The sequence below is a fragment of the Engystomops pustulosus genome, chromosome 1 (genome assembly GCF_040894005.1).
Source record: "Engystomops pustulosus chromosome 1, aEngPut4.maternal, whole genome shotgun sequence".
Classification (NCBI taxonomy): domain Eukaryota; kingdom Metazoa; phylum Chordata; class Amphibia; order Anura; family Leptodactylidae; genus Engystomops; species Engystomops pustulosus.
In genome coordinates this window covers 31,175,394-31,201,532 of record NC_092411.1, presented here as the reverse complement: position 1 = coordinate 31,201,532, position 26,139 = coordinate 31,175,394, and the positions used below count along the sequence as shown (strand labels likewise).

Sequence of the window (26,139 nt, the reverse complement as noted above, 5' to 3'; positions counted from 1 at the left end):
AGATATACAGTTCCGACTTGGATACAAATTCAACTTAAGAACAAACCTACAGAACCTATCTTGTACATACTGCCTGTATTGTAAAAAGTGTATATTGTATATTAATGTGCAAAGACCGCACCTTCCTAAGAGAAATCTATCACATGACCCACCTACCTGAACTAACTGCTTCGTTATGTAGCTCTACATAGAATAAAGAAGGGGGTGAGCGCTGCTCCATAGAAAGCTGACTGCACAAACCGCAAATCAGGGCAGTAATAGGACCTAACCTATCGTTTACGTAGCAGCACAATACACGTCTATGTTGGCAATGAGTTAGCTGCCGTTTTGCAGGTCACCATTTCCGGACGTGTGCATAGACCCTTAAATGACTTGTGCCACATTTATCAAGACCGTTTTAGACACTTTTACCACTCGTAGGCCAAAGTGAGCTGGCTTCGCAGGAATAAGTCTGTGCACAAAAAATTAAACCAACTAATAGGAGGTGCAAAGTACATGACCGTATTGGGGGCCGTGATAGGTCTATGACACGCGGTCATGTTGCGGTATGAAGAGAAGGTTCTATTTTTTAACTGATTTCCTAAGGCAAATGAAGGGGTGATCGGTGCTCACCCATTGTCTTCCCTGGCTGGCAGCGTGCTTGGTCTGGAATCCGGCTCAGGTGACGCACAGGGTGGTCTACAGAGATCCATCCTCCTGCAGCAGACACTCTGATAAATCTGGCTGCGCACAAGACTGTCTAGTCTTACTCTAAGACACTTTGTGCCCCAGTGATGGATGCCAAACAACCTGCTTACGAGGACAGTACTGGTGGAATGTAAAGCTTTGGATAAAGGGGTTGTCCAGTCACCAGAAGTAAGATCCTACTCACAGGATAGCTTGCTGTTCAGTAGGGGTTTTAGTGGAGAGATCACCGTGGATCACGGAGAAGCGGACCCATCGTACCTCAAAATAATTGAGTGGCCCATCGCACACGTGGGCTGCCACTCCATTAGATGTCTACAAAACTGACAGAAATAGCTGGATGTTTTGGTGCTCGGCTATCTCCGTCAGTGCCATAGCAATGAATAGGTCACTGGGACCCCAACAATCAGCAAATTAGACTCTTTCCTGTGGATAGGGGCTAACTTCACGCACTGGACAACCCTTTTAACTAAACACTCTATGGATTACCGATGATTTGGCAACACACAGTTATAGCAATGCCTGGCCAATCCTTTCTTAATTTACCAAACTGCTCAACAGACTGCTGGCACCAGTGGCACAGAACTAATGATCATGCCATGCACAACCCAGATGAGGAATGGTACCACGTCCGTGACAATATTATGGAGTATCGCTGCGGCTACTACTTACAGTTAAAGAATACATTCCCGTATATAAAGCCTTGCAGTAAAACAAAAAAACTGAAAAGAAATGTTTACCAAAGCGGCAACGGAGAAATAAGGTTCTTACTAAATAAAATATTTTAGCATGAAAAATGAAGAACGATTTGAGCGTGACCGTAAAATGGATATTACGCGTCCCGGTCCAATTTAGCACTAAGAGAAATGCTCAAAATTTATGGCTGCAATTATAAATTTGGTCCGTGAGTGAGTCTCAATGTTACAGGTTTAAAGGAATAAGAAGACTTTATGAAATAGTAGAAGGTCGTGTGTACCGGGAACCGAAATGAAATGGGATCAAGATGACTTCATATTACTGAAAATAAGCAGCCATAGTTACTGACACAAGGGCATCTAATATAAGACCCGTCACCTCTCCTGACATCTATGTAAATAATTGTACTGCCCTGAAATAACTATTCTGTAATATCATTGCTTAAAACATTTCCTCTCTCCGTCCCCCTAGAAATGTTTAAAAGTGTAGCTCTGACTAATAATTAATTTAATAAATAATTTTATTGAATTGTAAAATATGATCTCACTTTCAAAACAAACAGATCCATGCTCATATTGTGCTGCTCACCCTTTTCTTGCCTGAGTTATGGCATTTTCAGTTCTGGAGCTACATGCCAACAATCTAATTCAGCAGCAGTAAAGTGGGTGGAGATATCCGTCTTTTCCCTAAAATTGAGTTAGTAAGGTGCCCTCACATCCCATGTGTTCTCTCTACAATTCCAACATGTAAATCTACTGAGCTCCACATGAGTACAGTGACTAGCCTGGCAGCTTCCATCACATGGAGAGCATGGAATAAGTAGTAGAGACCAGCAGTGACAGGAAGTGTTTAGTCACTGTTTAGCTGTATAATCATCAGAGTTAACAGCTGCTCTGCTGTGTAGATAGTGACCGAATGTCAGCTGATGGGGAAGGGAACCTAAGGTGTTGAGAGAGAAGATAAGTCATGTACAATTAGAGACTGGGACAGGTGTGATAGGGACAGGGGCATCACATGACTTAGCCCTTCCTCTAGTGAAAGCAGGGAGCAGGCCTACCCATCAAGGAGTTAGAATCCATCCAGTTTCTTGGTCTCACAACCAAAAGCAGCACAACCATAAGCAGGACACAGCAAATTCAGGGATAGGCTACAGGGATAGGTAAATAGATTATTCTATATCTCAAAAGTTTTTAAAAAAAAGTGATTGTTGTGAGGTTGTGATGTTAGAACACGAATGGGCTCTTGTAACTCCCTTCAAAGCACTTCTGCCACATTTACATAAATATCATTTTTATTAAAGTGCCTGCTAATCTAGATAATAAAGGCATTGCTGCAGTATGGCTCTTAACCTCTATAGAGCACTGGAGGTGCTTTGTAGAGATTACATTTGGTGATAGTTTACCTTTAACATGATGATAAAAAATTCACTGTAAACACAATGGTGGGGTTTTAAAATGGGATTTCAAAACATCTTAAAATATCCCCCACCAGCGCCCATAACGGCTCCAACCTCTTAGTAGATCGGGCGCAAACTATGCCAGTTTTCTGCTTTAGTCTCCAACCATTTTCCGGTGAAGACTATAGTAAATCCAGCTTTCCAGGCATTCCCTGATTGTATCTCTACAATGACACCAGAACTGTGGCCATGTTATAGTAACTTTTATTTTTTTTAATATCTTACATGAGGGGGGTGTAAAAGCTGATAAAAGTGAACCTCTGTTATTCCTTCAATAAATGATATTCAAAGTTTTAAATTATTCATAAATTGCTATTTTTTTGCGGAAATATAACTATCTACTAAAACAGACATGTCAGGAGTGGTGACAAGTATAAATATCTCCCAAAAATCATCATGAAGTTCCATAACTTCAAGGAACATTCTCATACTAATGGAGCGCACAAGACAGAAACACAATGCAACCGAATCTATTGTTTGAACTGCAAATACTAGACAAGGTAGGCATACCAACAAGCCCGTACTGAGGCGACTTCAGAGGGGAAGAGAGTCTTCGCTTCTGTTCAGATACATCTTGTTCACTTTCCTTTAGTTTGTGAAGCATCAGAAGAACAAGGATTGACAACTACATCAAATGGCTCTTAGAGCTTCTGTCCAGACATATCAAACATCTCTGCTTTTGCAAATGTTCCCTTCTTCCCGTCTTATCTTCACGTCTAATGACTTGCCAACTTTCTTCAATAGGTTTCTTGACGTTAAATGTGGGTCACTGTCAATCTGCGAGAAGCCACCGGCGTAATAAATAATGCTCCCACTATGTGCCTAACAAGGGAGCCGCCGAGGAAAAACTGTGCTGAGAAAATTAAGACAAAGCCCTTCCAGTTATTTTCATTTACAACATCCCTCTTAAATAGTTTTCTGCTCTCGATTTCGCACATAAAAAAGGATCATAACCTCCATTATCGTTCACATAAGTCAATAAGATTGGGGCCGCGAAAATTAGCGCGCAGTTCCACATCCGATATAATAACTTCACTGGTATAAAATGAATATAAAAGGCGATACAAACACCCAACGCAGCGTACAAATTGCCTCTAAAACTATGTTAGGACCCAGTGGAGATTGCTAGAAAGTTGTACAACAAATCTAATTACCTTTACGCGAGCGCCTACTGTTACATTATCTAAATAACCACTTAACGCCCTAATACTGCGCACAGACTCAAAACGCTTTGGCTTTTTTTCTTCCGATTTCAGCAAGGTTTTAGTTTAACAGCTAAGCCCATCACTCTCTGTGCTGGAGAACTGTCAAATGCCAACCCGGTTTTCATTAAAGCGCTACATGAGCAATTACAGGCGGTTTATCCGGAATTAAAGCTTGGATACCTTGAAAGTGAATCTATCAAAACACGACTCTACAGCTTTCTATTCTCCTGGGTGATACATTCAGAATACTACTACACATAAATATATAATAAACGAGGACAATTTATTAAGACTGGCAAACCACATCACCAATGTGCGGAACAGAACAAGTCCCCAAGTGGCTCATGTCCCCTAATAACATACGCAACACCTCTTATCTGCCCCGCACCAGCATCTCACATATAATTTCTGAAGCAAATTTCATTAAAAGAAACCAACCATCAGAAATTACCTACCTATTAAGCTAGATCCGATGGTAGGTCCCTCCTAACATCCTAAGCCCTAAACTGTCTTTGTCTAATCCTTTAATACTTCAATACCTTATCTAAAGTTTGACAAATATACTATTTTTCGTCAAAGGCTATGGAGGTGTAGAGTAACCGTTCCAGGCTGTGGGAGCAAAAGCTACGCCCCAGTAGCCTCTAACAAAAATTTGCATATTAGTTAAAGTTTACATCAGTTTAAGAGGAATTAAAGTATTACAGAAAAAGTTTAGGGCTTAGGATGTTTGGAGGAAGCTACCATCAGATCTACCTTAAAGGGGTTATCTGGCTGTTAAAAATTACTGAGGGCCGGGCTGGGTGGGCTATTTAAACATAATAAACATCTACTTACCTCCTCCGGCGCCGCCGCTGTCCCGCGCCGCGGTCCGTTTGCTCCAAGCCTCTGTTTGTTTACAGGGGCACAGAAGCCGCGCACAGGGAGCTTCCGATCCCCGATGAGGCCGGCTCCTCCCATCCGTCCCCATCTCTCAGCGTTGTAAGCGCTGGGAGATGGTGTTAAATGGGAGCTTCCGGCTCAGGCTTATTTGCATACAGTCCTTCATCCTGGTGGTAGATGCCCATTAGAGGAAACCTACCATCGAAATCAAGCAAGCTAAACCAGGGGCCCTTATCCAGAGAGTGTGACTGTGGTAATCTTCTTGTATTTGTTATCCATTGACTCCTTCCTTCTAAAAATCTACTTTTAAAATTATGTTAATCAACCAGAAGGGCTTTGGGGAATTTCAGTGCAACAGAAATCTAAAAAGTTGATTTTAGAAGGCAGGAGGCCATGGATAACAAATATAAAAAGATTACCACAGTAACGGTGCCTGGATCTATGATAAAGTGTCCCCGGTATATCATGATGGATGTTGATGGTAAGCCTGCTGTTCCACGGTAGCTCATAACACTCCAAATGCTACAAAATTTGCTGCTTTAGTACAAAAACGGATGTGCTCTAAATTTAGCAATTTCTTTCATACACATTTCATACAATGTATAAAGCAGAGCCAAGTTACAAGGCTGAGCCTAGATGAACATCCATGGGGGTCGGATGGTCACTGATTCCAAATTAACGGCATATCCGTTAAATGTACCATAATCTAGAGTTTGTCGAGGAAAGTGGAAATTTTCATTAAAAAAAAAAGATCATTGTCGAGTAAAGACACTATCCGATTAAGGGATCACAGTGAGGCAAGTAAACAAAATCAAGTAAGCAATGATTCGTATGTGGAAACTTGTATGATCAACGAGACAAAGCTATGTACAGTAGATAATAATAAAATAATAATTCCTTTATTTATATAGCGCACACAGATTACGCAGCGATGCGCACAGTTTTTCAAATCAGTCCCTGTCCCCAATGGCGCTCACAATCTAATCAACCTACCAGTATGTTTTGGAGGGTGGGAGGAAACCAGAGGACCCGGAGGAAACCCACGCAAACACGGAGAGAATACAAAATTTAAGTGTTTTGACACCAAAGACTGTAAAGGCATGCTCACAACACGTTTGGTTAGCCTTTGGCAGACATTTGAGGTTGATGCTACAATCTTTTCAGTAGATCTGAGCAGCAGAGGTGACAATTGCTTCAAGGATTATCCCCAATCATCAATATGATCTGTAGCTTTCCCATGCAGAGGTGAGATGCTGCAGATTATTCTTCCATGGGACAGTCCAAAATTTGCTTTACTTGCACTGGATGCCAAACGGAAGCAGATTTAGGACTAAAACCCTCATCGAATCCTGAACATGTGGACATATCCTGCCTCTGTTCCTACTCTGTGTGCCACCATTTACTTTCTCCATGCAGCAAATTATAACATTTCCGATGATGTTAGGAACCGGGAAAGCGTTCCGCAGTGAAGTCGGGAGACCAGTAGACGGGAACAGCTTCCTATCTCTAGAATTGCACGGTACCGTGCCGTGCCCTAGGTCCACCCCAGCCCCAGTGTAAGACTATGCCTGCGGGATGTCTCCTATACAAAAAAAACGAGATAATGATCACATGTGCATAGCGCCAGGAGAGTGGAGAATTTGTTGGGCACAATGCCAGTCAGAGCCACTAAGAGAAGGTAGGTGTGAAGAATTTAGTTGAGGTAGGTTATTTACTGCACAGTAATTCTGGGCATCTTTATAAAAGATGACACCGTTGTATTAGTGTGTCAGCGGTAAGTAAGGGGTGTATAGAGAGGGCTCAAAGGCTGAGCCCTGTCTATACAGATACAGGTGTTTCCTGAAATATATATATGTATGGGGAGCATGGTGGCTCAGGGGTTCTGGGTTCAAGTCCCATCCTGGTCAACATCTGCAAAGAGTTTGTATGTCCTCTCTGTGTTTGTGTGGGTTTCCTACGGGTCCTCTGGCTTCCTCCCACTCCAAAAATGCACTGGTACGTTGATTTTATATTTTGTTGGGAAAAACAATTCAAAGGCGGTGAGAAGGAATTACTCCTGATCACAGATGAGGTAATGATTGAGGTTCATAACAGTAGCAAAATGACAGTAGCAACGAAAATAATTTTAAGTTTGGGGATCATAGCAACATGTATTAAAAGGTCCCGGAAAGATTTAAAAAACACTGCTCCATTCTCTTCTATTCCAGCATTCCAGAGGCGAGAATTCCAAAATTCCCAAGTGTGATCCTCAAGGTCAGAAATGAATGATTTATTCTATAGAAACGTCATCAATATAACCTGGAAAGACACTTTTGAATTCCTTACAAAATCAGAGAACAGTAAGACGCCACATAAGTCACGGGATGAGGTTGTGTACTCTGTAATGTGATTACCGTTCACGCTATATAAAACTCTAATAACTCACATAGCGATGTTGGGAACAATCCTGGGTGGAATTGCTTTTATGCATATTTTATTGTGCTTTCTGGCAGCTAATTTGTTGCAGTAAATTCAATCAACGTGATTAAAAAAGAAAACCCAGCAACAAAGAAACAAAACGCTCAGGCAACTCAAAACTAGCAGATAATCTCTTGGGTAAACAGGCAGGGAGCGAGAAGTGACAGAACTTTTGTGCCTTCTGAACGCAGCGACCGTCTTGTGAAATAAATGCTCTATTTAGTGCCTGCTGGAAAAAAACGCTATCTCTTTAAAGCTCAGCTTGACACATCCTTAATACAGAAATTACTATGTGAGGAATTTAGGGAAGTTCGGATCATTTCTGACTGAGTCAGCGGGATACGCGGCTCATGATTAATGCCCTGTATCAGCCAGGATTATTGAAAGTCTTTGATGACAGGCCTGCGCGGCTACGCTGGCTTCAGATGGTATAAAGTTCAACAGCTAAAATATAAAATAATACCACCGTGTCACTTCACATCACAAGTGCTGAAAAAGCAGAAGAAAGACACAAAACACTGAACTCAGGCAAAAGAGAGAAAGGAAGGAGAAAAGGCAAACTTACTCCAAGGGGTTCTGCTGCAAAATATAGTGCTAAAAAGAGCAATCAGTGAATACACTGGACATGTACAGTAGTTTATGAGTCCAGTGTATTCATGAGAAGAGTGCTCCCCCTGCCTTATACAGAAGTGATATAGAAATACTATGCAGACTGGGAGAAAGGGGAGGGAGGAGGTCAGGAAAAGAGCAGTGCATATCCAAATCAATATAAAATTCTGCAATATTTGTGTTTTTTGTTTTTATGCTTCAGAGTCTGGAAGTGTGAAGTATATATACAGGTAAAGGACATAAGCCTGCCCAATTAGTCTGATATATCATCAAACATTACAATAACTGTAACTAGTCATTGATAAGAAAACCAGAAAATGAAGTAGTTAAAACAATCATACAACATAAAAAGGACACGAAGGATGAAATGTAATACTAGATCCAAAGGATTGAGCAAATTGATTCCAGGTTTATTTGTGTTGATAGAATTGCCATATTCCCAATTACACATATTTCCTTCTATATACAGAAATGTTTGCAGATTGTTTGCCGTGTCTTAATCTCATTAAAGTATACAAGGTAATGAATAGATCCTGCTGTGACTTCCTGCTGGGAGAAAGAGAAGCAACTCTGCTTCATTCAGGATTTGTAGTACAGCTCTGAGGGCCAAGTTTTGTTTATTATCTTTAAAAAAAAATTTAAAACAATAATAATAATAATAATAATTCTTTATTTATATAGCGCACACAGATTACGCAGCGCTGTACAAAGCATGTCAAACTGGTCCCTGTCCCCATGGGGCTCACAATCTAAACAACCTAACAGTATGTTTTGGAGTGTGGGAGGAAACCGGAGTACCCGGAGGAAACCCACACAAACACGGAGAGAACATACAAACTCTTTGCAGATGTTGACCTGGGTGGGATTCGAACCCAGGACTCCAGTGCTGCAAGGCAGATGTGCTACTCACTCAGCCACCGTGCCGCCCTGTTGAAGCTAAATATTTGTATCACCATATTCTGATAACTTTTTTTATACCTCCATGAATGGAGCTGTGGAAGGTGTAATTTTTGTGGGACCAGCTGTCATTTTCATTCACTCTGTATTCAGAACTGTGCAGCTTTTTGATCACTTTTATAAATTCTTATAGCAAAATGATAGCAGCGATTTGGACATTTTTAAAGAGAACCTACCATGCAAATTAACCAATACAAATAAATACGTCAATAAAACTATGATTAAAAACCATTAGCCCTTATACCTAAACGGTTCCTTTCCATGGCTGCAATAATAAAACAAAAATCACTTTGTAAATTTATATGCAACCCGCCTGATGCAAGTCCAATGAAAGTAATGGGGTCCGGTATATGTAGTGATCACTGCACTGCCCCGCCTCCTCGTTCCTCACTGCTTTGTGGAACATTATTAGAGAGCTCTGTTACGTCATTAGGCACTTCATGTCATATGACCAGGGTGATGTCATCTAAGGTCCTGTTACATTTGCAAAATCTACCTCATGTATGCATCTGATCACATGAAATGGGGAGGATGGGGAGGAGTACAAATCTATGGAGCAAGGAGAGGAGTAGAAGTCCATGGAGGAATGCTGTGATTTCATGTGTTCAAATACCTACATAGGGTAGACATTGCAAACTTGTTAAAGGAGCTTAGATGACATCACCCTGGTCACATGGCATGCTGAGAAGAGGCTGGGAGGGGCCAGCAACAGGACACTCCTCCTCTGACGCCAGGGAATATAAGATGGAGTTTATTTATGGGAATGTGAGGGAAACATGTTTAACTAAAAGAAGGGGGTCAGATAATTAATAGAGCTCTATAGGAACCTTTCACTAGCTGTATGTGTCAAATTGCGGTGACAGGTTTCCTTCACAGTACCCTGTGAAATATTAATTTTTTTCCATATTTTTTTCATTTTTTCCGTTCTGTTATAGTAACCTGGAAGTCTTTGTGAGGTTCCCGGCTGTCATGGCAAGCAATTGGCGCCTTGTATAGGTGGCAGCACTGATAGCAGGAGGGAACAGCAGTTGTAACAAGATTTAGTTATAAATAGAGTAACTTGGATGATCTCAGAGAGGTGGAGCAGCAAGACAACAATTGTCACTTGTCTTTCTTTTTGATTACCCAAAAACCTTCCCAGGGGGATAGGGGATGGTTAGCCTTATCTTCTCCCCCCTTTCTCTCTGTTTGTCTTTACTTCACACCCACAGACAGCTGGTCAAATCCCTTGCAATGACACAGTATAATACAGCAGACACTTTCCCTGTATAGAGAGAACTCGTACATTTACGGCCAATGTCATTAAGGGGTTACTCATAACTCTGTAAATGTTGTAAATAGCCACATGACTACGAAAAGTATTTATTGTGAATATTTCTTGGAGACTAAACACAATTCATTGAGACGCAAAGTCCACCTTCAATAAGGTAGTTTGGAGCCCTGACAGGTTCCCTTTAAGTTGTAAGCACTTGTAATCCAAGAAAGGAACGAAAATATAAAAATAATCCATTAAAAGAAATAAGTACAACAGAAGCATGGGCTGTAAGACTATTGATCGAACACTTGAGATATTAATGGTGCAGTCTCTCTTGGCAGAACGTTGATAATGCAATAAAAGTTAAAATGCTAATGTAAAATCATCACCACAATCTCTATAACAGCATCTTCATTCCTTGGATCTGCATGGATATAACTTTCAGGGTTTTTATTTTCTAATGGAAAATAAGCATATTATTAAATCTGAAGACTGAAAAACAGATGGGGTTATTTACTGACACAAGAACAAATCTCTTACTGACAAATATCTAAACCAAAGACAATTACAAGATGCTATTAATCAATGGCAATAGTGGCCAACTGCACTAGCTAAAGCCCCCCAGACCAGGCTAAAGCTGATGTCCCCCAGCCCAGACTACGACTTACACCCACAAGACACGGCTAGGGCTGATATCCTCCATCTTAGACTACGACTTACGCCCACCAGACACGGCTAGGGCTGATATCCTCCATCTTAGACTACGACTGATGCCACCAGACATGGCTAGGGCTGATGTCCCCCAGCCCAGACTACGACTTACGCCCACAAGACATGGCTAGGGCTGATGTCCCCCAGCCCAGACTATGACTTACGCCCACAAGACATGGCTAGGGCTGATGTCCCCCAGCCCAGACTACGACTTACGCCCACAAGACACGGCTAGGGCTGATGCCCCCCAGCCCAGACTACGGCTGATGCCACCAGACATGGCTAGGGCTGATATCCTCCATCTTAGACTATGACTGATGCCACCAGACACTGCTAGGGCTGATGTCCCCCATCCCATACTATGATTGACGCCCACCGGATATGGCTAGGGCTGATGTCCCCCTGCCCAGACTACGACTGACACCCACCAGACATGGCTAGGGCTGATGTACCCTAGCCCAGACTATGACTGATGCCACCAGACATGGCTAGGGCTGATGTACCCTAGCCCAGACTACGACTGATGCCCACCAGACACGGCTAGGGCTGATGTCTCCCAGCCCAGACTACAATTGATGCCCACCAGACACTGCTAGGGCTGATGTCCCCCAGCTCAGACTACGGCTGATGCCACCAGACATGGCTAGGGCTGATGTCCTCCATCTTAGACTACGACTGATGCCACCAGACACAGCTAGGGCTGATGTCCCCCAGCCCAGACTATGACTGACGCCCACCAGACATGGCTAGGGCTGATGTCCCCCAGTCCAGACTACGACTGACCCCCACCAGACACAGCTAGGGCTGATGTCCCCCAGTCCAGACTACAACTACAACTTAGTTGCAATACCAAGGACTACCCATGGTCATGTGTGGTGCTGTTTTTTGGAAGAAAGTGGTCTTGTTTTTCAGTAAATATCGATATTTTAGCCACACAAAAAATCCCTTTAAACCAGACAATGTTCTGGTGAGGATATTTTATAATATGACCCAAGATATCCACAGATCTCCTGCCACGTCCTCCACACAGACTCCCAAAGTTTCATCTCACTTCATTAAAGACATTGGTAAGTAAATCCATTCCCTTTAAGTCGCTTCTGCCTTTCTCTCTCATTGCCCTTCAGTGTGGCTCATGGAGTCAGTTTTTTTCCATTGTACTAAGGACATGATTGGTGCGTCCAAGGATTTGGAGCAAACATAAATCACCGGCGTAAATTACCTCAGAGTGTAAGGCACCTGTTTTCAATGTTATACGGAAAGTGTGTGAGGAGCGAGCGCCGAGGCCTGTGGTGGATATAACATCAGCAAATCCACACTGACATCTACTGGCTCTGTGTTACCTCAGCTCCAGCACAGTTATCTGCCCTCTACTTCATCATGTTACGTTTTTATCTATTCCTTTTGCTTAAGTCACACAAAGCTCCCACTCATGACATATACTGTGCAGTGATTTATCTTTATAGTAATATTAGACCAGGACTAAACTAGGATTTTAATATTATTTTCTTTATTTCTGGTCAGCTGCATAAATAGGTTTAATATAACTAAAAAAATAAATAACCTGCCCTTTCCAATGCTTCTGATACTGTAGTGACCCCTTCATGTCAGTGTCTCTTCAGTGGCCATTTAATCCTGGACAACCCCTTTAAAGTGAATGTGTCACCATGAAAAAAAATCTTATAATACTACATTGTATATAGTGTCCTATCTGCACGCAGCACGTTACAAAGCAGGAGGAGCAATGCAAATTTCACACAGTGTCCTCTCTGCACGCAGTATGTTATAGAGCAGGAGGAACTGAGCAGATTATACATAGGGGCACACTTACTTACCTGTCCACGTCGCGATCCCTGATCTGGAATGTCCGGCAAAAATGGATTCACTATGAGCGTGCACCCGATATCCTGCATGTGTCACTCAGGTCCGCTGGAGTTCACCTTCTTCTTCCTTGTGCATGTAAGTGCTTGGCATGCAACACAATTTTAAAGTTAAATCGTGCGGTTTGTCAGAATCCGTTGGATCGTCTGACGGCCCGTCCCCCGATTTATGTTGCATGAAAGCCGGCGCCATTGCGCCAAAATCCGATCGCGTGTGACACAATACCCTTCTAAATCCCTGTCACGGCGGCGCTATCCCCAAAAAGTCAGAAGTCGACAGAAATGCGGCCTCGGGACCCTTAGTAAATAAGCCCCATTGTGTCCTATCTACTGGCAGCATTTTATAGAGCGGGAAAAGCTTAACAGATTGTACATAGTGTCCTATCTGCATGTAGATTATTATAGAGCAGAAGGAGCTGAGCAGATTGTATATAGAGTTCTATCTGCAAGCAGCAGGTTATAGAGGAGTAGCAGTGCCGACTGTACATAATGTCCTACATATAGACAGCATGTAAAGAGCAAGAGGAGCTGAACAGATTGTAAAAAGTGTCATATCTGCAGACAGCATGTTATATACCAGGAGGCACAGAGCAGATTGTACATAGTTTCTGCAGACAGCAAGGTATAGCGCAGGGGTAGCCGAAAAGCATGTAGCATGTTATAGTGCAGGAGGAACTGAACAGACTGTACATCATGTTCTATCTGCAGGTAGTATGTTATAGATCTGTAGGAGCTGAACAGATTGTACATAGTGCTCTATCTCCAGGCGGCATGTTATAGAGAAGGAGGAGCTGAGTAGATTGTACATAGAGAAACTTTTACTGTAGCAGGAAGAGCTGGTTGTAGAGTTTCCCATTTGCATGTAGAATGTTATAGAGTAGCAGGAGCAGAGCAGTAAAGGCTAGTTGGAAAAGTCTCATTTATATAGCGGCTCTTTCTATGCTGAGGAGCATAATCTAGTCAAGGAAGAAGTCCTATCTCCATGTCATAGATGTCCCTCACTCTAAGTTATGTTATGTTGACTGCGGTGACATGAAACACAGACAAAGCAATAAATAAAATCTGTACATTCCGTTCGGAGAAGCGATTGCACTTCAGTCACACGCTGAGCTGCGGGGCACTATGGATGGCACAGGTCGGCGCAGAATAAACATGTAGCGTTATACTTCTATTACCAGACATTTTTTCTCCTGGAGACCCTCTTAGAAAAGTATAAAACATCATTCTGTGCCCGTCTCCCAATCGTCTATAAATGTACAAGAACTCGTCTTCCCGCTACAAAATTGTCAGTGATAAATAAATCAGAGTCTGCATAATGCATGAGGCGCGGGGAATGAGGACAGGCTGTGGTCTTTGCACTAACACATCCTAAAACACATCGCAATTAATAATTTACTATCGGATCGAGGAGATAAAATCTCAACACGATCAGAGGGGTCCGGCATGAAAGCTACAAAGTCGGGCACATCAAACTCTTATAGACTGAGGAAAGGATGGGGACGGCGGGGTCCTCACTTACTTTGGGGCCACCCTTCTCCAGTAGCGATCAATCCCGTTCTTAAAGTAGAGCACGGCCAGCCAGCGCACATTCACATCCAGGGAATGATTGGTGAAGATGTTCTGCAGAACAGAAAGAAAAACATGCAGCAATTTATATGCAAAACTTATAACATAAACATATAATACAACAAAGTAAGAACAACCCAAAATTAGGATCCATTCTATAAACATACTTTTGTTTTGTAACAAGTGCAGCTTAGATAAAATGCTAATTTTAAAGCTCTAGCCAATTTCTTGCCGAGGTTGAAAGGTGTTTATTATTTCTTTTCCAAAAAATTGTTATGAATGGATTGAATAAGTTTATATTTTGGCCCACTAGGAGAATTATAAAGGAAATCTACCATCAAAATCCATTATGATAAACCCCTGGTTTACACTTACTCATAAATCCAGGCACTGTGACTGTGGTAATCTTCTTATATTTCTTATCCATGGCCTCCTTACTTTTAAAATCAGTACTTAACTAGAAGTGCTACAAGGCAGCATTAACAGAGCCCCTCCTTATTACAGATTCACAGGCTGTTATATTGAGCAGGAGAACCCCCCCCCCCTCCCACTGTGTGCTCAAACTGCTGCAGTGAGATTACATCAGGCACAGGGAGGGAGCAGAGAGGGAGTAGGAACAGTGTAACAGCCTGAGAATCTGCAGCATGGAAGGGCTCTGGGGGGGGGGGGGTGTCCCCTTGGCTGATTAACAAATTTTGAAAAGTAAGTTTTAGAAGGAAGGAGACCATGGATAACAAATAAGAAGATTACCCCAGTCACGGTGCCTGGATCTATGAGTAATGTCCCTGGTTTATGATGGATTTTGATGGTAGATTTTCTTTAAACATGCAATCATCTGTATAAAGATAGTGGACTTAAAGGGACACTTAGATCATACTGTGCCAGAAGGGGTCCTAACAATGGTCCTTAAAGGGATTCTGTCACCAGCACTTACACTTCTGCACTGTCGCCCCCCTCAGGTAGGGTATGAAATATTATTTCTTAACTCTTTTATTTAAAATTTTACCCCTTTACCCATAAAAAAATCTCCTCCAAAATCTGGTTAAAATGAGCAATGAGTCAAGTTTAGAGAATGCGAGTGGAGGGTCAGTTAAGGCGCCTCCTACAGAACATAGACCCATGGTTCATATTAAAGATAAGAATCTTATCTTTCAAAAAGTGTAAGACTTGTGCCACAGAAGAAGAGACAAGCTTATAAAGATATGATTCCTGCCTATTTATTTCATCTCTGGTTCTGTAACAAACTGAACCACATACTTGATGTGATTTGAAAGATGATATAGATCGTTCTAGATACTATCTTGTATCTGAAATAATACTACCCCCTTCCACTAAAAGTGACTCCTCTCAGACAAAAAGTTCTCAGTTGCTTATAACTTTGGAGGTGATTATTTCAAGGTAAACAGGTCAGATTTCATAGGATATTGTGGAATGGATATTTCATACCCTATCTGAGGGGCTAAGTAGTTAGGTGGCGCAAATGCTGGTGAAAGCTCAGTGTTAAGCACTACAGCCTTGCAGCGCTGGGGTCCTGGGTTCAAGTCCCATCCAGAACAACATCTGCAAAGAGTTTGTATGTTCTCTCAGTGTTTGCGTGGGTTTCTTCTGGTTCCTCCAGTTTCCTCCCACAGTCCAAAAAATACTGGTAAGTTGATTAGATTGGGAGCCCCATTGGGGACAGGGACTGACCTGACAAGCTCTGTGGAGTGATACTTTAAGGATCACTGTTAGGACCCCTCCTGGAACAGCAAACATAGGCACCCTATGATCAAATTGCATAGGAATAACAAAAAATTCTCGTGTCCACTTTGATGCCACAAGTAGCTGAATATTTTTCAATAATATGGGGCCCCCATGCTCTTTTCTGATCTTCTTCCCAGTAATAAACATATTTCTCTTTCCAATTTCACAACTCTGTTCAGTTCAGCAGAACATATTTCCTAATAAAAGAGATCAGACACAACATAAAGGAGCCCCCGGATAAATTTCCTGCAAAACAATGATTTAAAATGAGCTGCAAAATAAGTTCTCATTTGCAAGGTACAATTACACGCGTCTTAGAGATGGCCTCTGCACTGATTGCAGGGTGGCGGGATTTGTCGTCCAGCGAAACAGCGAGGCCCGACAGCTGCTATCATCCAAAATAAGCGTCTCGCTATTTGCATTTTAAGTGAATGTTCTGGCCGAGTGCTGGGAGAACAGATGCGGAGCTTCCAGTGTACACTTGTCTCTTAACTGAATTTGTATTCATCTTTTGTGTTTAAAGCAGAATATTAAATCCCAGTCGGAATTTTCATTCCTCCGCACTATCCGCACGCGATAAACTTGTCTGGGCTGTGATACAAGGGCTATTACATTAGTCATAAGACAATTTATGGAAGTCATTAACAAAGTACGAAGGTGCAATGCTTAAAGCTCAGACACACACACATAATATAATACAAGGTCCATGACGGGCAATTTCATTTCCGTGTTCAGTTGCGTGATGTAAGTTGAAATGTTTAGCAGTTGGATCTATAACACCCGAGGTGTGGGTTCAAGTTGCAAAAATTGCTCAAGGTTTTAAGGAAACTTACCATCCAAATCCATGATGATACACCAGGGGACACTTACTCACAGATCCAGGTACTCTGCTGTGGTCTTATCAAATAAATTGGTTTAAAATGGTTCATTGGTTGTGGTACAAAATGTCGAACCTGAACTTGTCTCTACAATGGGAACCCCCTCATCCAGCCAGGTGAGGAGGCAACGTAATGGGATGAGAGTTGGGGATGCCCTCATCCGGACTGGTCAGCTAGATGGGATGGAGGTCCCTGACTAGCTACCAACCTAATTTACCAACTGGTTAAGATGGCAGCTGGATGATATGATAGTAGGGGATGCCCTAATCCAGACTGGTAAAATGGCAGCCAGATGGGAAGAGAATCAGCAGAACCCTCTCATCGAGCCTGGTAAGGTGGCAGCTAAATGTCGGGAGTTGTCGGGATATCCTTATGCATATGGAAAAAGCTAAAGATGAGGCTCACGTGAGCTAGATGGGAAGAGAGTCAGCAAGACCCCCTCATCCAGCCTGGTAAGGTGGCAGCTAAATGAGTAGAGAGTTGTCGGGATATCCTTATGCATATGGAAAAAGCTAGAGATGAGACTCACGGGAGCTAGATGGGAAGAGAGTCAGCAAGACCCCCTCATCCAGCCTGGGAAGGTGGCAGATAGATGGGAAGAGAGTCAGCGAGAACCCCTCATCCAGCCTGGGAAGATGGCAGATAGATGGGAAGAGAGTCAGCGAGACCCCCTCATCCAGCCTGGGAAGATGGCAGATAGATGGGAAGAGAGTCAGCGAGAACCCCTCATCCAGCCTGGGAAGATGGCAGATAGATGGGAAGAGAGTCAGCGAGACCCCCTCATCCAGCCTGGGAAGGTGGCAGATAGATGGGAAGAGAGTCAGCGAGAACCCCTCATCCAGCCTGGGAAGATGGCAGATAGATGGGAAGAGAGTCAGCGAGACCCCCTCATCCAGCCTGGGAAGATGGCAGATAGATGGGAAGAGAGTCAGCAAGACCCCCTCATCCAGCCTGGGAAGGTGGCAGATAGATGGGAAGAGAGTCAGCGAGACCCCCTCATCCAGCCTGGGAAGATGGCAGATAGATGGGAAGAGAGTCAGCGAGACCCCCTCATCCAGCCTGGGAAGGTGGCAGATAGATGGGAAGAGAGTCAGCGAGAACCCCTCATCCAGCCTGGGAAGATGGCAGATAGATGGGAAGAGAGTCAGCGAGACCCCCTCATCCAGCCTGGGAAGATGGCAGATAGATGGGAAGAGAGTCAGCAAGACCCCCTCATCCAGCCTGGGAAGGTGGCAGATAGATGGGAAGAGAGTCAGCGAGACCCCCTCATCCAGCCTGGGAAGGTGGCAGATAGATGGGAAGAGAGTCAGCGTGAACCCCTCATCCAGCCTGGGAAGGTGGCAGATAGATGGGAAGAGAGTCAGCGAGACCCCCTCATCCAGCCTGGGAAGATGGCAGATAGATGGGAAGAGAGTCAGCAAGACCCCCTCATCCAGCCTGGGAAGGTGGCAGATGGATGGGAAGAGAGTCAGCGAGACCCCCTCATCCAGCCTGGGCAGGTGTCAGATGGATGGGAAGAGAGTCAACAGGAGCGGACCATCCAGTCTGGGGACAACTTGATGGGATGAGAGTCGGCGGGACCCCCTAATCCACTCCAGTGAGGTGGCAGCAAGATGGGATGAGAATCGAAGTGCCCCCTCATCCAGCCTGTAAAGCTGGAAGCCAGATGGGATGAAAGTCAGGGACCCCCTCATCCAGTCCAGTGAGGTGGTAGCTAGATGGTAAGAGAGCTGGAGACCCCCTTGGCAGTTGCAGGTCCAACAGGGGCTTCTGGATGTCTCAAGTAAGACAACGCCTTTAAAAAAGTTTGAGGTCAGAATATATTAGTGTGCACTCCATAGCTATTCAGGCCTAGTGTTTGCAGGCTGAATACAAAACAAAATCTGAACAGAGAATAAAATAATATATTTGTGATGCATAAAAGAACAGAACGATCGGGGATCCGAGAGGACAGAATGTGGAAAAGCAGAAAGAAAACATTTAAAAAATGCCACTTGGACATAGATAAAGTGTGACAATGCGGCTGACAGCAGAAGAAAGGCCTGTCAATATAAAAGAAGATAAATGAAGCAAATGTGTTTCACCGAAAGTCGAGTGAAAGGCGCAAATCTCAGTGGATCAGGATGACACAAAGAAATGCACAGGAGATACAAAAATCCATAAACACCCGACTTTATTAACCCATTTAGGAAAGGATCTGTCACGTCACGTCTTCTACATTGTGACAGGGGATCGGCCATTAGACATACACCAAGATGAAACGTCCATACAAGGCCTTGTTTTTAGAAAGAGGCACTCTTAAAGTTTTTTGCATTGTCAGATCCCCAATTTCCAATGTTGCTAAAGGAATTCCAGTTTTTGGCACGGAGCTACACCAGAATTTACTGAGGGTCCCTGGACACGTTTCAACCAATGGGTTTCACCCAACTCTTACCTGGAAATAACAAAGTGACTTTCCCTGGTAAATGGAAGTACTGTCCTGTGTCCTTTCTCCTCTATGCAATGTTCTGCACCATAGCCCCTCCCCTCTGCTACACATAGAAACTGTATAAGGATATTGATTGGATGCTTAAAGCAGTCACTCAGAATAGAGGGGAGGGGCTCTGGAGCAGAAAGCTCTTCAGGCTGAAAGACCCATCCAGAGCACTAACAATATACCACCAGGATGAAGGATTGTAAACCAAGCACACTGACATACAAGTGTGTGCCCCCTAAGCTTCTTATGTCCTTGTTTTTAAGAAATTCTTTTTTAAAATATTATGCAAATGAGCCGGAGGGGCTCCGGGAACGTTAACTATCTACGGAGCCCTAAGCCCCTTAGGTTCATTTGCATTACTTTAAAAGCCTTTTATAGTAAGAACCAGGCATAAGAAGCTAAAAGAAGAGCAGATACTGCCAGAGGGGGCACACATCAGTATGTCAGTGTGCTTGGTTTACAATCCTTCATCCTGGTGGTAGAGGTCCTTTAAAGGAGATGCAGAGCTGAATTAAAAGTTCACTTTTCACAATCCTGCTGCTGCTACTTACTATACACACATGTTAGACAGCTCTTCAGGGCCTATACCTAACACTGCAGGATTTGGGGAATAATGTGTCAAAGCTGAAAAAGAACCTGTCACCAGGGACCTCATTTTTGCTAAAGACAGATTGTAAAAGCCCATGACGCCTGCAGTGCAAAAATGCCTCTCTGCCTTTTCTAAGCATTTGCATTACAGTATAATTGTGTGTTATAACTTACTCTTGCATCCTGACAAAATCCTGGTGTAGTCACAGGGGTTGAGCTTTGGTTTGGATGCATTTCAAAAAACAACATGTGACTTGTCTGTACTGCAGGCTGCCTCCATCTTTGTGCTCCTGTACAGCTCTGTCCCTCCCCCACTGATGTCAGCTCACCAGGCTGTGAACTCTGAGAAGGAGCAGGAGGAGGAGCTGTACAGGAGCACAAAGGTGGGGGCCAAGCTCTGAGGAGTGAGTAACACAGACAAGTCACATTTTGTTTTTTGAAATGCATCCAAACCAAAGCTCAACCCCTACGACTACCCCAGGATTTTGTCAGGATGCAAGGTAAGTTATAACACACAATTATATTGTAATGCAAATGCTTAGAAAAAGCAGAAAGCCATATTGGCACTGCAGGTGTCATGGGCTTCTGCAACCTGTCTTTAGTGAAAATGAGGTCCCTGGTGACAGGTTCCCTTGAAGGAATCCCAACAAAAGCTTCAGTACAATACAATAAAAATCCAGTAGATGGTCTGTTCTCAAATTGATATTTTACAATATAACTTAATGACATATAAAGGTAAGGCCACTGAAATCCAATAAAATCATGATTTAGTCTCCATACTTGTCTCAAGCTGCACCTGTTTTCTGGAATGCATTACACCAGACAAGCACACGATTCTAGGCATATCACCTGCTCTCATCGAAATCTTTTCATTTCCTGTTATCTACTACCAAACTACTCGTCAGAACCTGATACCTTTATTTAGCAATATTCCACACTCCAGGCACATGTCCATATCCATAAAAAGGCATAGCAATACACCAGAAGGCAATATGTCTTGCTGTATGCGTTTCTGGGGGCTACTTCATAAATAGGCAGATTTGTTCAAGCCATAAATAGAATTTCCAGAATGTAATAGAAGAGGATAACTAAACTTTTAATGGCTATATCCATAGTATACAACAATAATAGGTGATCATTGAGGGCCCCCATGTAAACTGATCATAGCCTGTGTCATGGCCTGCTTCATAAATGGAAGGAGCTTCAGCAAATTTATATATCCATACAATAGAATGTTGTATTAAAGGTCAGATAACAATGGTCCAATCCCACCTAATGACAGAATAGACACAGCCGGGCATCATGCAGCTCAATGACTGTAAATTTCTGAAAAACTCACCTTTTCTGGGGGTTTTCTGGATAACAACTGTGGAAGCTGCTCGTGATTGTTAAAGGATCAAACATTCCTCTCTACTGTTGGTCTATATGGGCTATCAGGATCCTGTTCACACTGAGTGAGGGCCTTCACTTACCCCCTGCTCCCAGCACCCCATAACAGCAACTGAGCAGAACGTCTTTGGAGGAGGGGGCATTTATCATATGCCGATGCATCGTAATTACTCCAGTTCTAAACCAAGTCCTGCCTGGCATAGAATTAAGCTATAGCCTGGCGACAGGGGATGGTTTTTCTTTTTTCTTTTTTGGGAATAAAAAATAAATTTAATGGGGCATTCGTATTTTGAAAAATTAATGTTATTGTTTGTATGATAAAAAAAATAATACAATATTACAATATACTTTATGTATCAATTCCTCACAGTTTTCTAGATCTCTGCTTGCTGTCATTCTGTAGAAAGCTGTAGAAATCTGTCATTCTGTAGAAATCTGTCCATGGTTACAAAGGTGCGCAGAGAGGAATCAGTTCTGTGTGTTATAACAAGCCGTGCACCTGTGTGACCATAGTCAGATTTACACTGGAAATAAAGAAGCTTACAATAGAATTACAGCAAGCAGAGATATAGAAAATTATGAGAAATTCACATAGAAAGTATTTGTGAATATTGTAAAACTTTTTATCACACAAATGATACCATATATTTCCTGAAATGGAAATTCCCCTCATCTCAGCACACAGCATCTCATAGCACTAGAGGAATCATGAAGTGTCGGCTTAGAAAGTCCCTGCCTACACTCTAGAATATTACACTGACCATCACTGAGTGATAGAAGCTAAAACAGCAATAAAACTGAGTAAAATTATCTTAAGGATTAAAAATTATCTTAAGGGGATTAAAATTTGAGAACCCTTTATCTTGAGCAAACCCTTTTAACACAACATCTATGTGTCATTTAGAGATCCAGCAAACTTACATGAAAGTAAAAACGTAATTATATACAAAGCAAATGCGGTGTATGCTCTTCTATTGGAAATCATGCAGATAACTCAATGTATATAAATCATGTGGTAGTGGAACTTACCAATAGAACGGTGTAGAAGCCGGTCTGGGTCTCCCACTGCTTGAGCTGCTCTTCCGCCGGCTTTAAGACTGTAGAATCTTGGCTGCTCGCCTGCGTCAGGACCTGCAGCACAACGCTGCTGGCGCTGTCCAGATCCATAAGGAATCTGCCAACAAAAAAACACATAGAAATCAGCAAAAGTCTCAGTGTAAGCAATGGAAATCATCACGAGTCTATGTTACTACTCAACTACAACTATGTGAAACACCCATTCACGCTTCACCTTTGAGTCTTATGGATCAGAGCTGTGTGCCAGTAAGGCTAGCTCTACATGTAGCGTATTAATCCCTTCATTCCGTGCAGAATCCTCTGCTGACATTCCGCAGGTTTATTGCATTAGTGGTAAAGTGATTCGGAAAAGGGATCTTCATAAAATTCCCTAAAACAACAAATATGTATTGGCTCCTTAAAAAGGGCCATGGATTTATTTTTCCCATCATACCGTGGGACTTTTCTACATTTTTAGCTCCTACCAGAAAAACACTCACATCTTTCTCCTGATCAGGTGACACAGCTTACTACTACTAATAGTAGTAGTAACTTGAAAGGTTTTTTTTCCACAAATCAATAGCTCTTGGGATGTAAAACAGGTTTGCCTACTATCTTTGTTACCTATAATAAGTAGTTTCTTTGCTGTCCCCCTCAGTTTATCTGAGCGCCGATAAGCCCTGGAGTCCGTACTTTGTTACTGAGTCGGTTTCATGGGAGAGGAGGAGGAGGTCATGTGACATGTATGTGTATGTAGCAGAGCTGTATGTGTTTCAAGACAGTGAATGCAGATGTTTCCAGCACAGAATAGCTGGCCTCAGCTTGAAGGCACAGACTGATAGACATTATTCTCCTCCCACTTGACTTCTGGTGAGAAAGATTTTTCTCAAACACTTTCAGAACAGAAAATGCCATAACTTTGGAAAGAAAAGGGTGAGTAGCACAAAGTAGGCATAATTTTGTTTGTCAATCTAATCAGTGGGTTGAGCATCTGTCCTGTTGCTCCATTCAATTTCCATTAGGCCATGTGTCCGTCACATTGTACGAAATTGATCAGAGTTTGGTCAGATATCAGCCCTAGTGCTATCCGACCATCCTGTAGTCCTAGTGTAATCTGAGTTGTGGCAGATTTTTACATTTCATTTTTACAGCACTGAGACACTTCCTTGAAACACGTGCGTGAAAAACTAATGACATTGTAGTCCTAATGACATCCTAGTCCCGACGAGACTCGGATCAGAGTAGTGCTTGCTGCGATTTTTTAGAAGAGTTTTATCAGACCATGAAAAACATTTCTGACAAGTACACAGTAGTATAGATTGTCAACTAGTCAGAGCTCTAGAATAACTAGGATCGTACGAGAAAATGTCGGCAAGAGACTACCAGAAACATTTCCACCATTTGCATAATAAGTCATCAACACGATACTCCATCCATTAGGAGAATTCAGATCCCAGCTCTCATGATTTGCAAAATCTAACCAGTCGACCCACCAGCGATCAAATGATTACCCTATATCAGTGAGGGCGAACCTTTTAGAGACCGAGTGCCCAAACTACAACCAAAATGCACTTATTTACCATGAAGTGCCAGCATGGCATTTCAAGCAGTAACTTATTGCTACCTGTTCTTCAACATCATTCAATTGTATTGGCTCTCCTAAGGCCACCAATGCCGTTGAAAGAAGGTGGGCAAATTCAGACCATCATTGTAGCTTCTCTCCAGGAAGAATGGTGGGTCCAGCAGGATGACCTCCAAAGACAATGCAGTTCAGTCAACACCTTCTCACTTTTCCTGCAGTTTCAAACAGCCAGTAAAGTGTCACTTTAAAATAGCACTGAGAGTAGCATCCCTTAAGTTGCTTGGGACTAAAGGAAGATTTGGTGGATTTGGTCCTGTTTGGTGAAGTTGGGGCAATGGTCTGAGTGCCCACAGAAAGGGCTCCGAGTGCCACCTCTGGCACCCGTGCCATAGGTTCGCCATCACTGCCCTATATACTCTGCACTTAAAGGGGTTTTCTCGTCTGGGCATTCACATTCAGTTTCATTAATCTGCCATATATAAACATTTCTTCAATTGGATGTTATTAAAAAAAATGTTCCTGTGTAAAGATAATTTCTCATAAATGTAGTGATATGGTCCCTTAGAAACAAGACTGTGTCCATGGATACGGCCACCTCTGCTCCAGTGATTGCATAAAGAAACAAAAAGTTTCTGTATATTAAATGTCCGGGAGTTACTGCAGGTCCTACAGTCGTCCTCTGGTATCCAGGAGGTCAGGCAGGACTCAATAGCGCATCTGGCCACTGCTGCCAAAATCTGAGGTGGTCGTATCCAAGGAAACAATTTCGTTTCTAAGGGACAACATGACTACATTTATGAGAAATTATCTTCACACAGGAACATTAATTTTAATAACATCCAATTGAAGAAATGTTTACATATGACAAATGAATTAAATTAAATGTAAATGCCCAGATGGGAATACCCCTTAAAAACATTGAAACAAACGCATTAGGGCCCGTTACACAAACGTATGTGGCCCCGGTCACACGGGCTGCACACTCGGAGACGTGTTCCCTCTGCTGCTTCGAGGAACTGTATTAGCTATTCTAGTTCCGGCACTGCTGTTTGGCCGGCAGAGGGACCATCCCTAGATTATATTTATATATAATGCAGGGACTCCCGTCCTGTGTGCAGCCCTTGGATTGGGCCACCATACGCTGCATATACACAGGCTGCACACATTTGTGTGTAACCGGCCTAAGGCTACATACATACACACGTTATTTTCTTGCTTCTAGAACTATTTTTGTTCTAAATGCATCTCCAAAGTATCACTTCCATGATTGCAGGGATTTTTGTGCTACTGACGTGAGGATTTGTATAATGAATTTACAATAAAAAATTTAATTTTAACTGAGATGCTGGATCCTTTCTCTCGTTCCTTTTGTCTGTATTTTTTACAGGCAAATCCAGGCAGGAGGAAGTATAGACTAGGACATTTGAATCTTTTTCTGTATTCCTGTGTGTATCTCGTTTTATTTTACAGGATCTGCCTACAGTAATAGATCAGAGGGCGGCTCCCATTTGTCTGACTACGACTACTTGTACTAGTCATGTGATGATGGGGAGTGACTTGGGACATGTTGTATGGCTGCTACATTCCCCATCATTAGGAGCCTCTTGCAGCACTGTATGGCTTGGTGTGAATTCACACATTGCAATTATTTCTGCAGCTAAAATCAGTTCTATTTTACAAGAGTTTTCTTCTGCAATCCCTATTCACTGTAGCAGAAATGTCTACTGGAAATCCGCAGAATGTGAATTCGCCCCTATATGCCACAAGTAGAATGTGGCTGGCAGCACTGGGCAGGGTACAGCTGGCAGTGTAGCCTCGGGTCTCTCATACAGCAGGCCAGTGTGACTGGAGGCTAGGATAAGTACAGGGCTATATCTGTGTGTCCTGCTCCCAGGTAGCTCTCACTCACCTCCCTGCTCCCGGCGTGCGCCAGTGTAGGCTGCCAGCCACGCGAGAACAGTGAGTATCGCGAGAGTGAGTCTGTGTCCTCACAGCTGATGGCTGCGGTATCCCATATCAGCTCCTATACCCCCAGTATCCCTGCCAGGACCACACAGACCGGCACTGTCTCTCAT

At 42.9% G+C, this 26,139-nt stretch overlaps 1 protein-coding gene across 2 annotated transcripts in view; it reads right to left on the bottom strand.

The window, feature by feature from the left end:
• Nucleotides 1-26,139, bottom strand: part of IPO11 (importin 11) — a 315,892-nt gene that overhangs the window by 289,617 nt on the left and 136 nt on the right. Inside the window, exons 1-3 of one of the 2 annotated variants that reach the window (XM_072136974.1) lie at nucleotides 25,974-26,129; nucleotides 22,456-22,600; nucleotides 14,306-14,406 (exon numbers count right to left, since the gene is read on the bottom strand). In XM_072136974.1, coding sequence (XP_071993075.1) covers nucleotides 14,306-14,406; nucleotides 22,456-22,593 — 239 coding nt within the window. In that variant the 5' untranslated portion in view covers nucleotides 22,594-22,600; nucleotides 25,974-26,129. Of the gene's footprint in view, nucleotides 1-14,305; nucleotides 14,407-22,455; nucleotides 22,601-25,973; nucleotides 26,130-26,139 lie in introns of those variants that run through there. The other variant, XM_072136983.1, reaches the window with a different exon arrangement.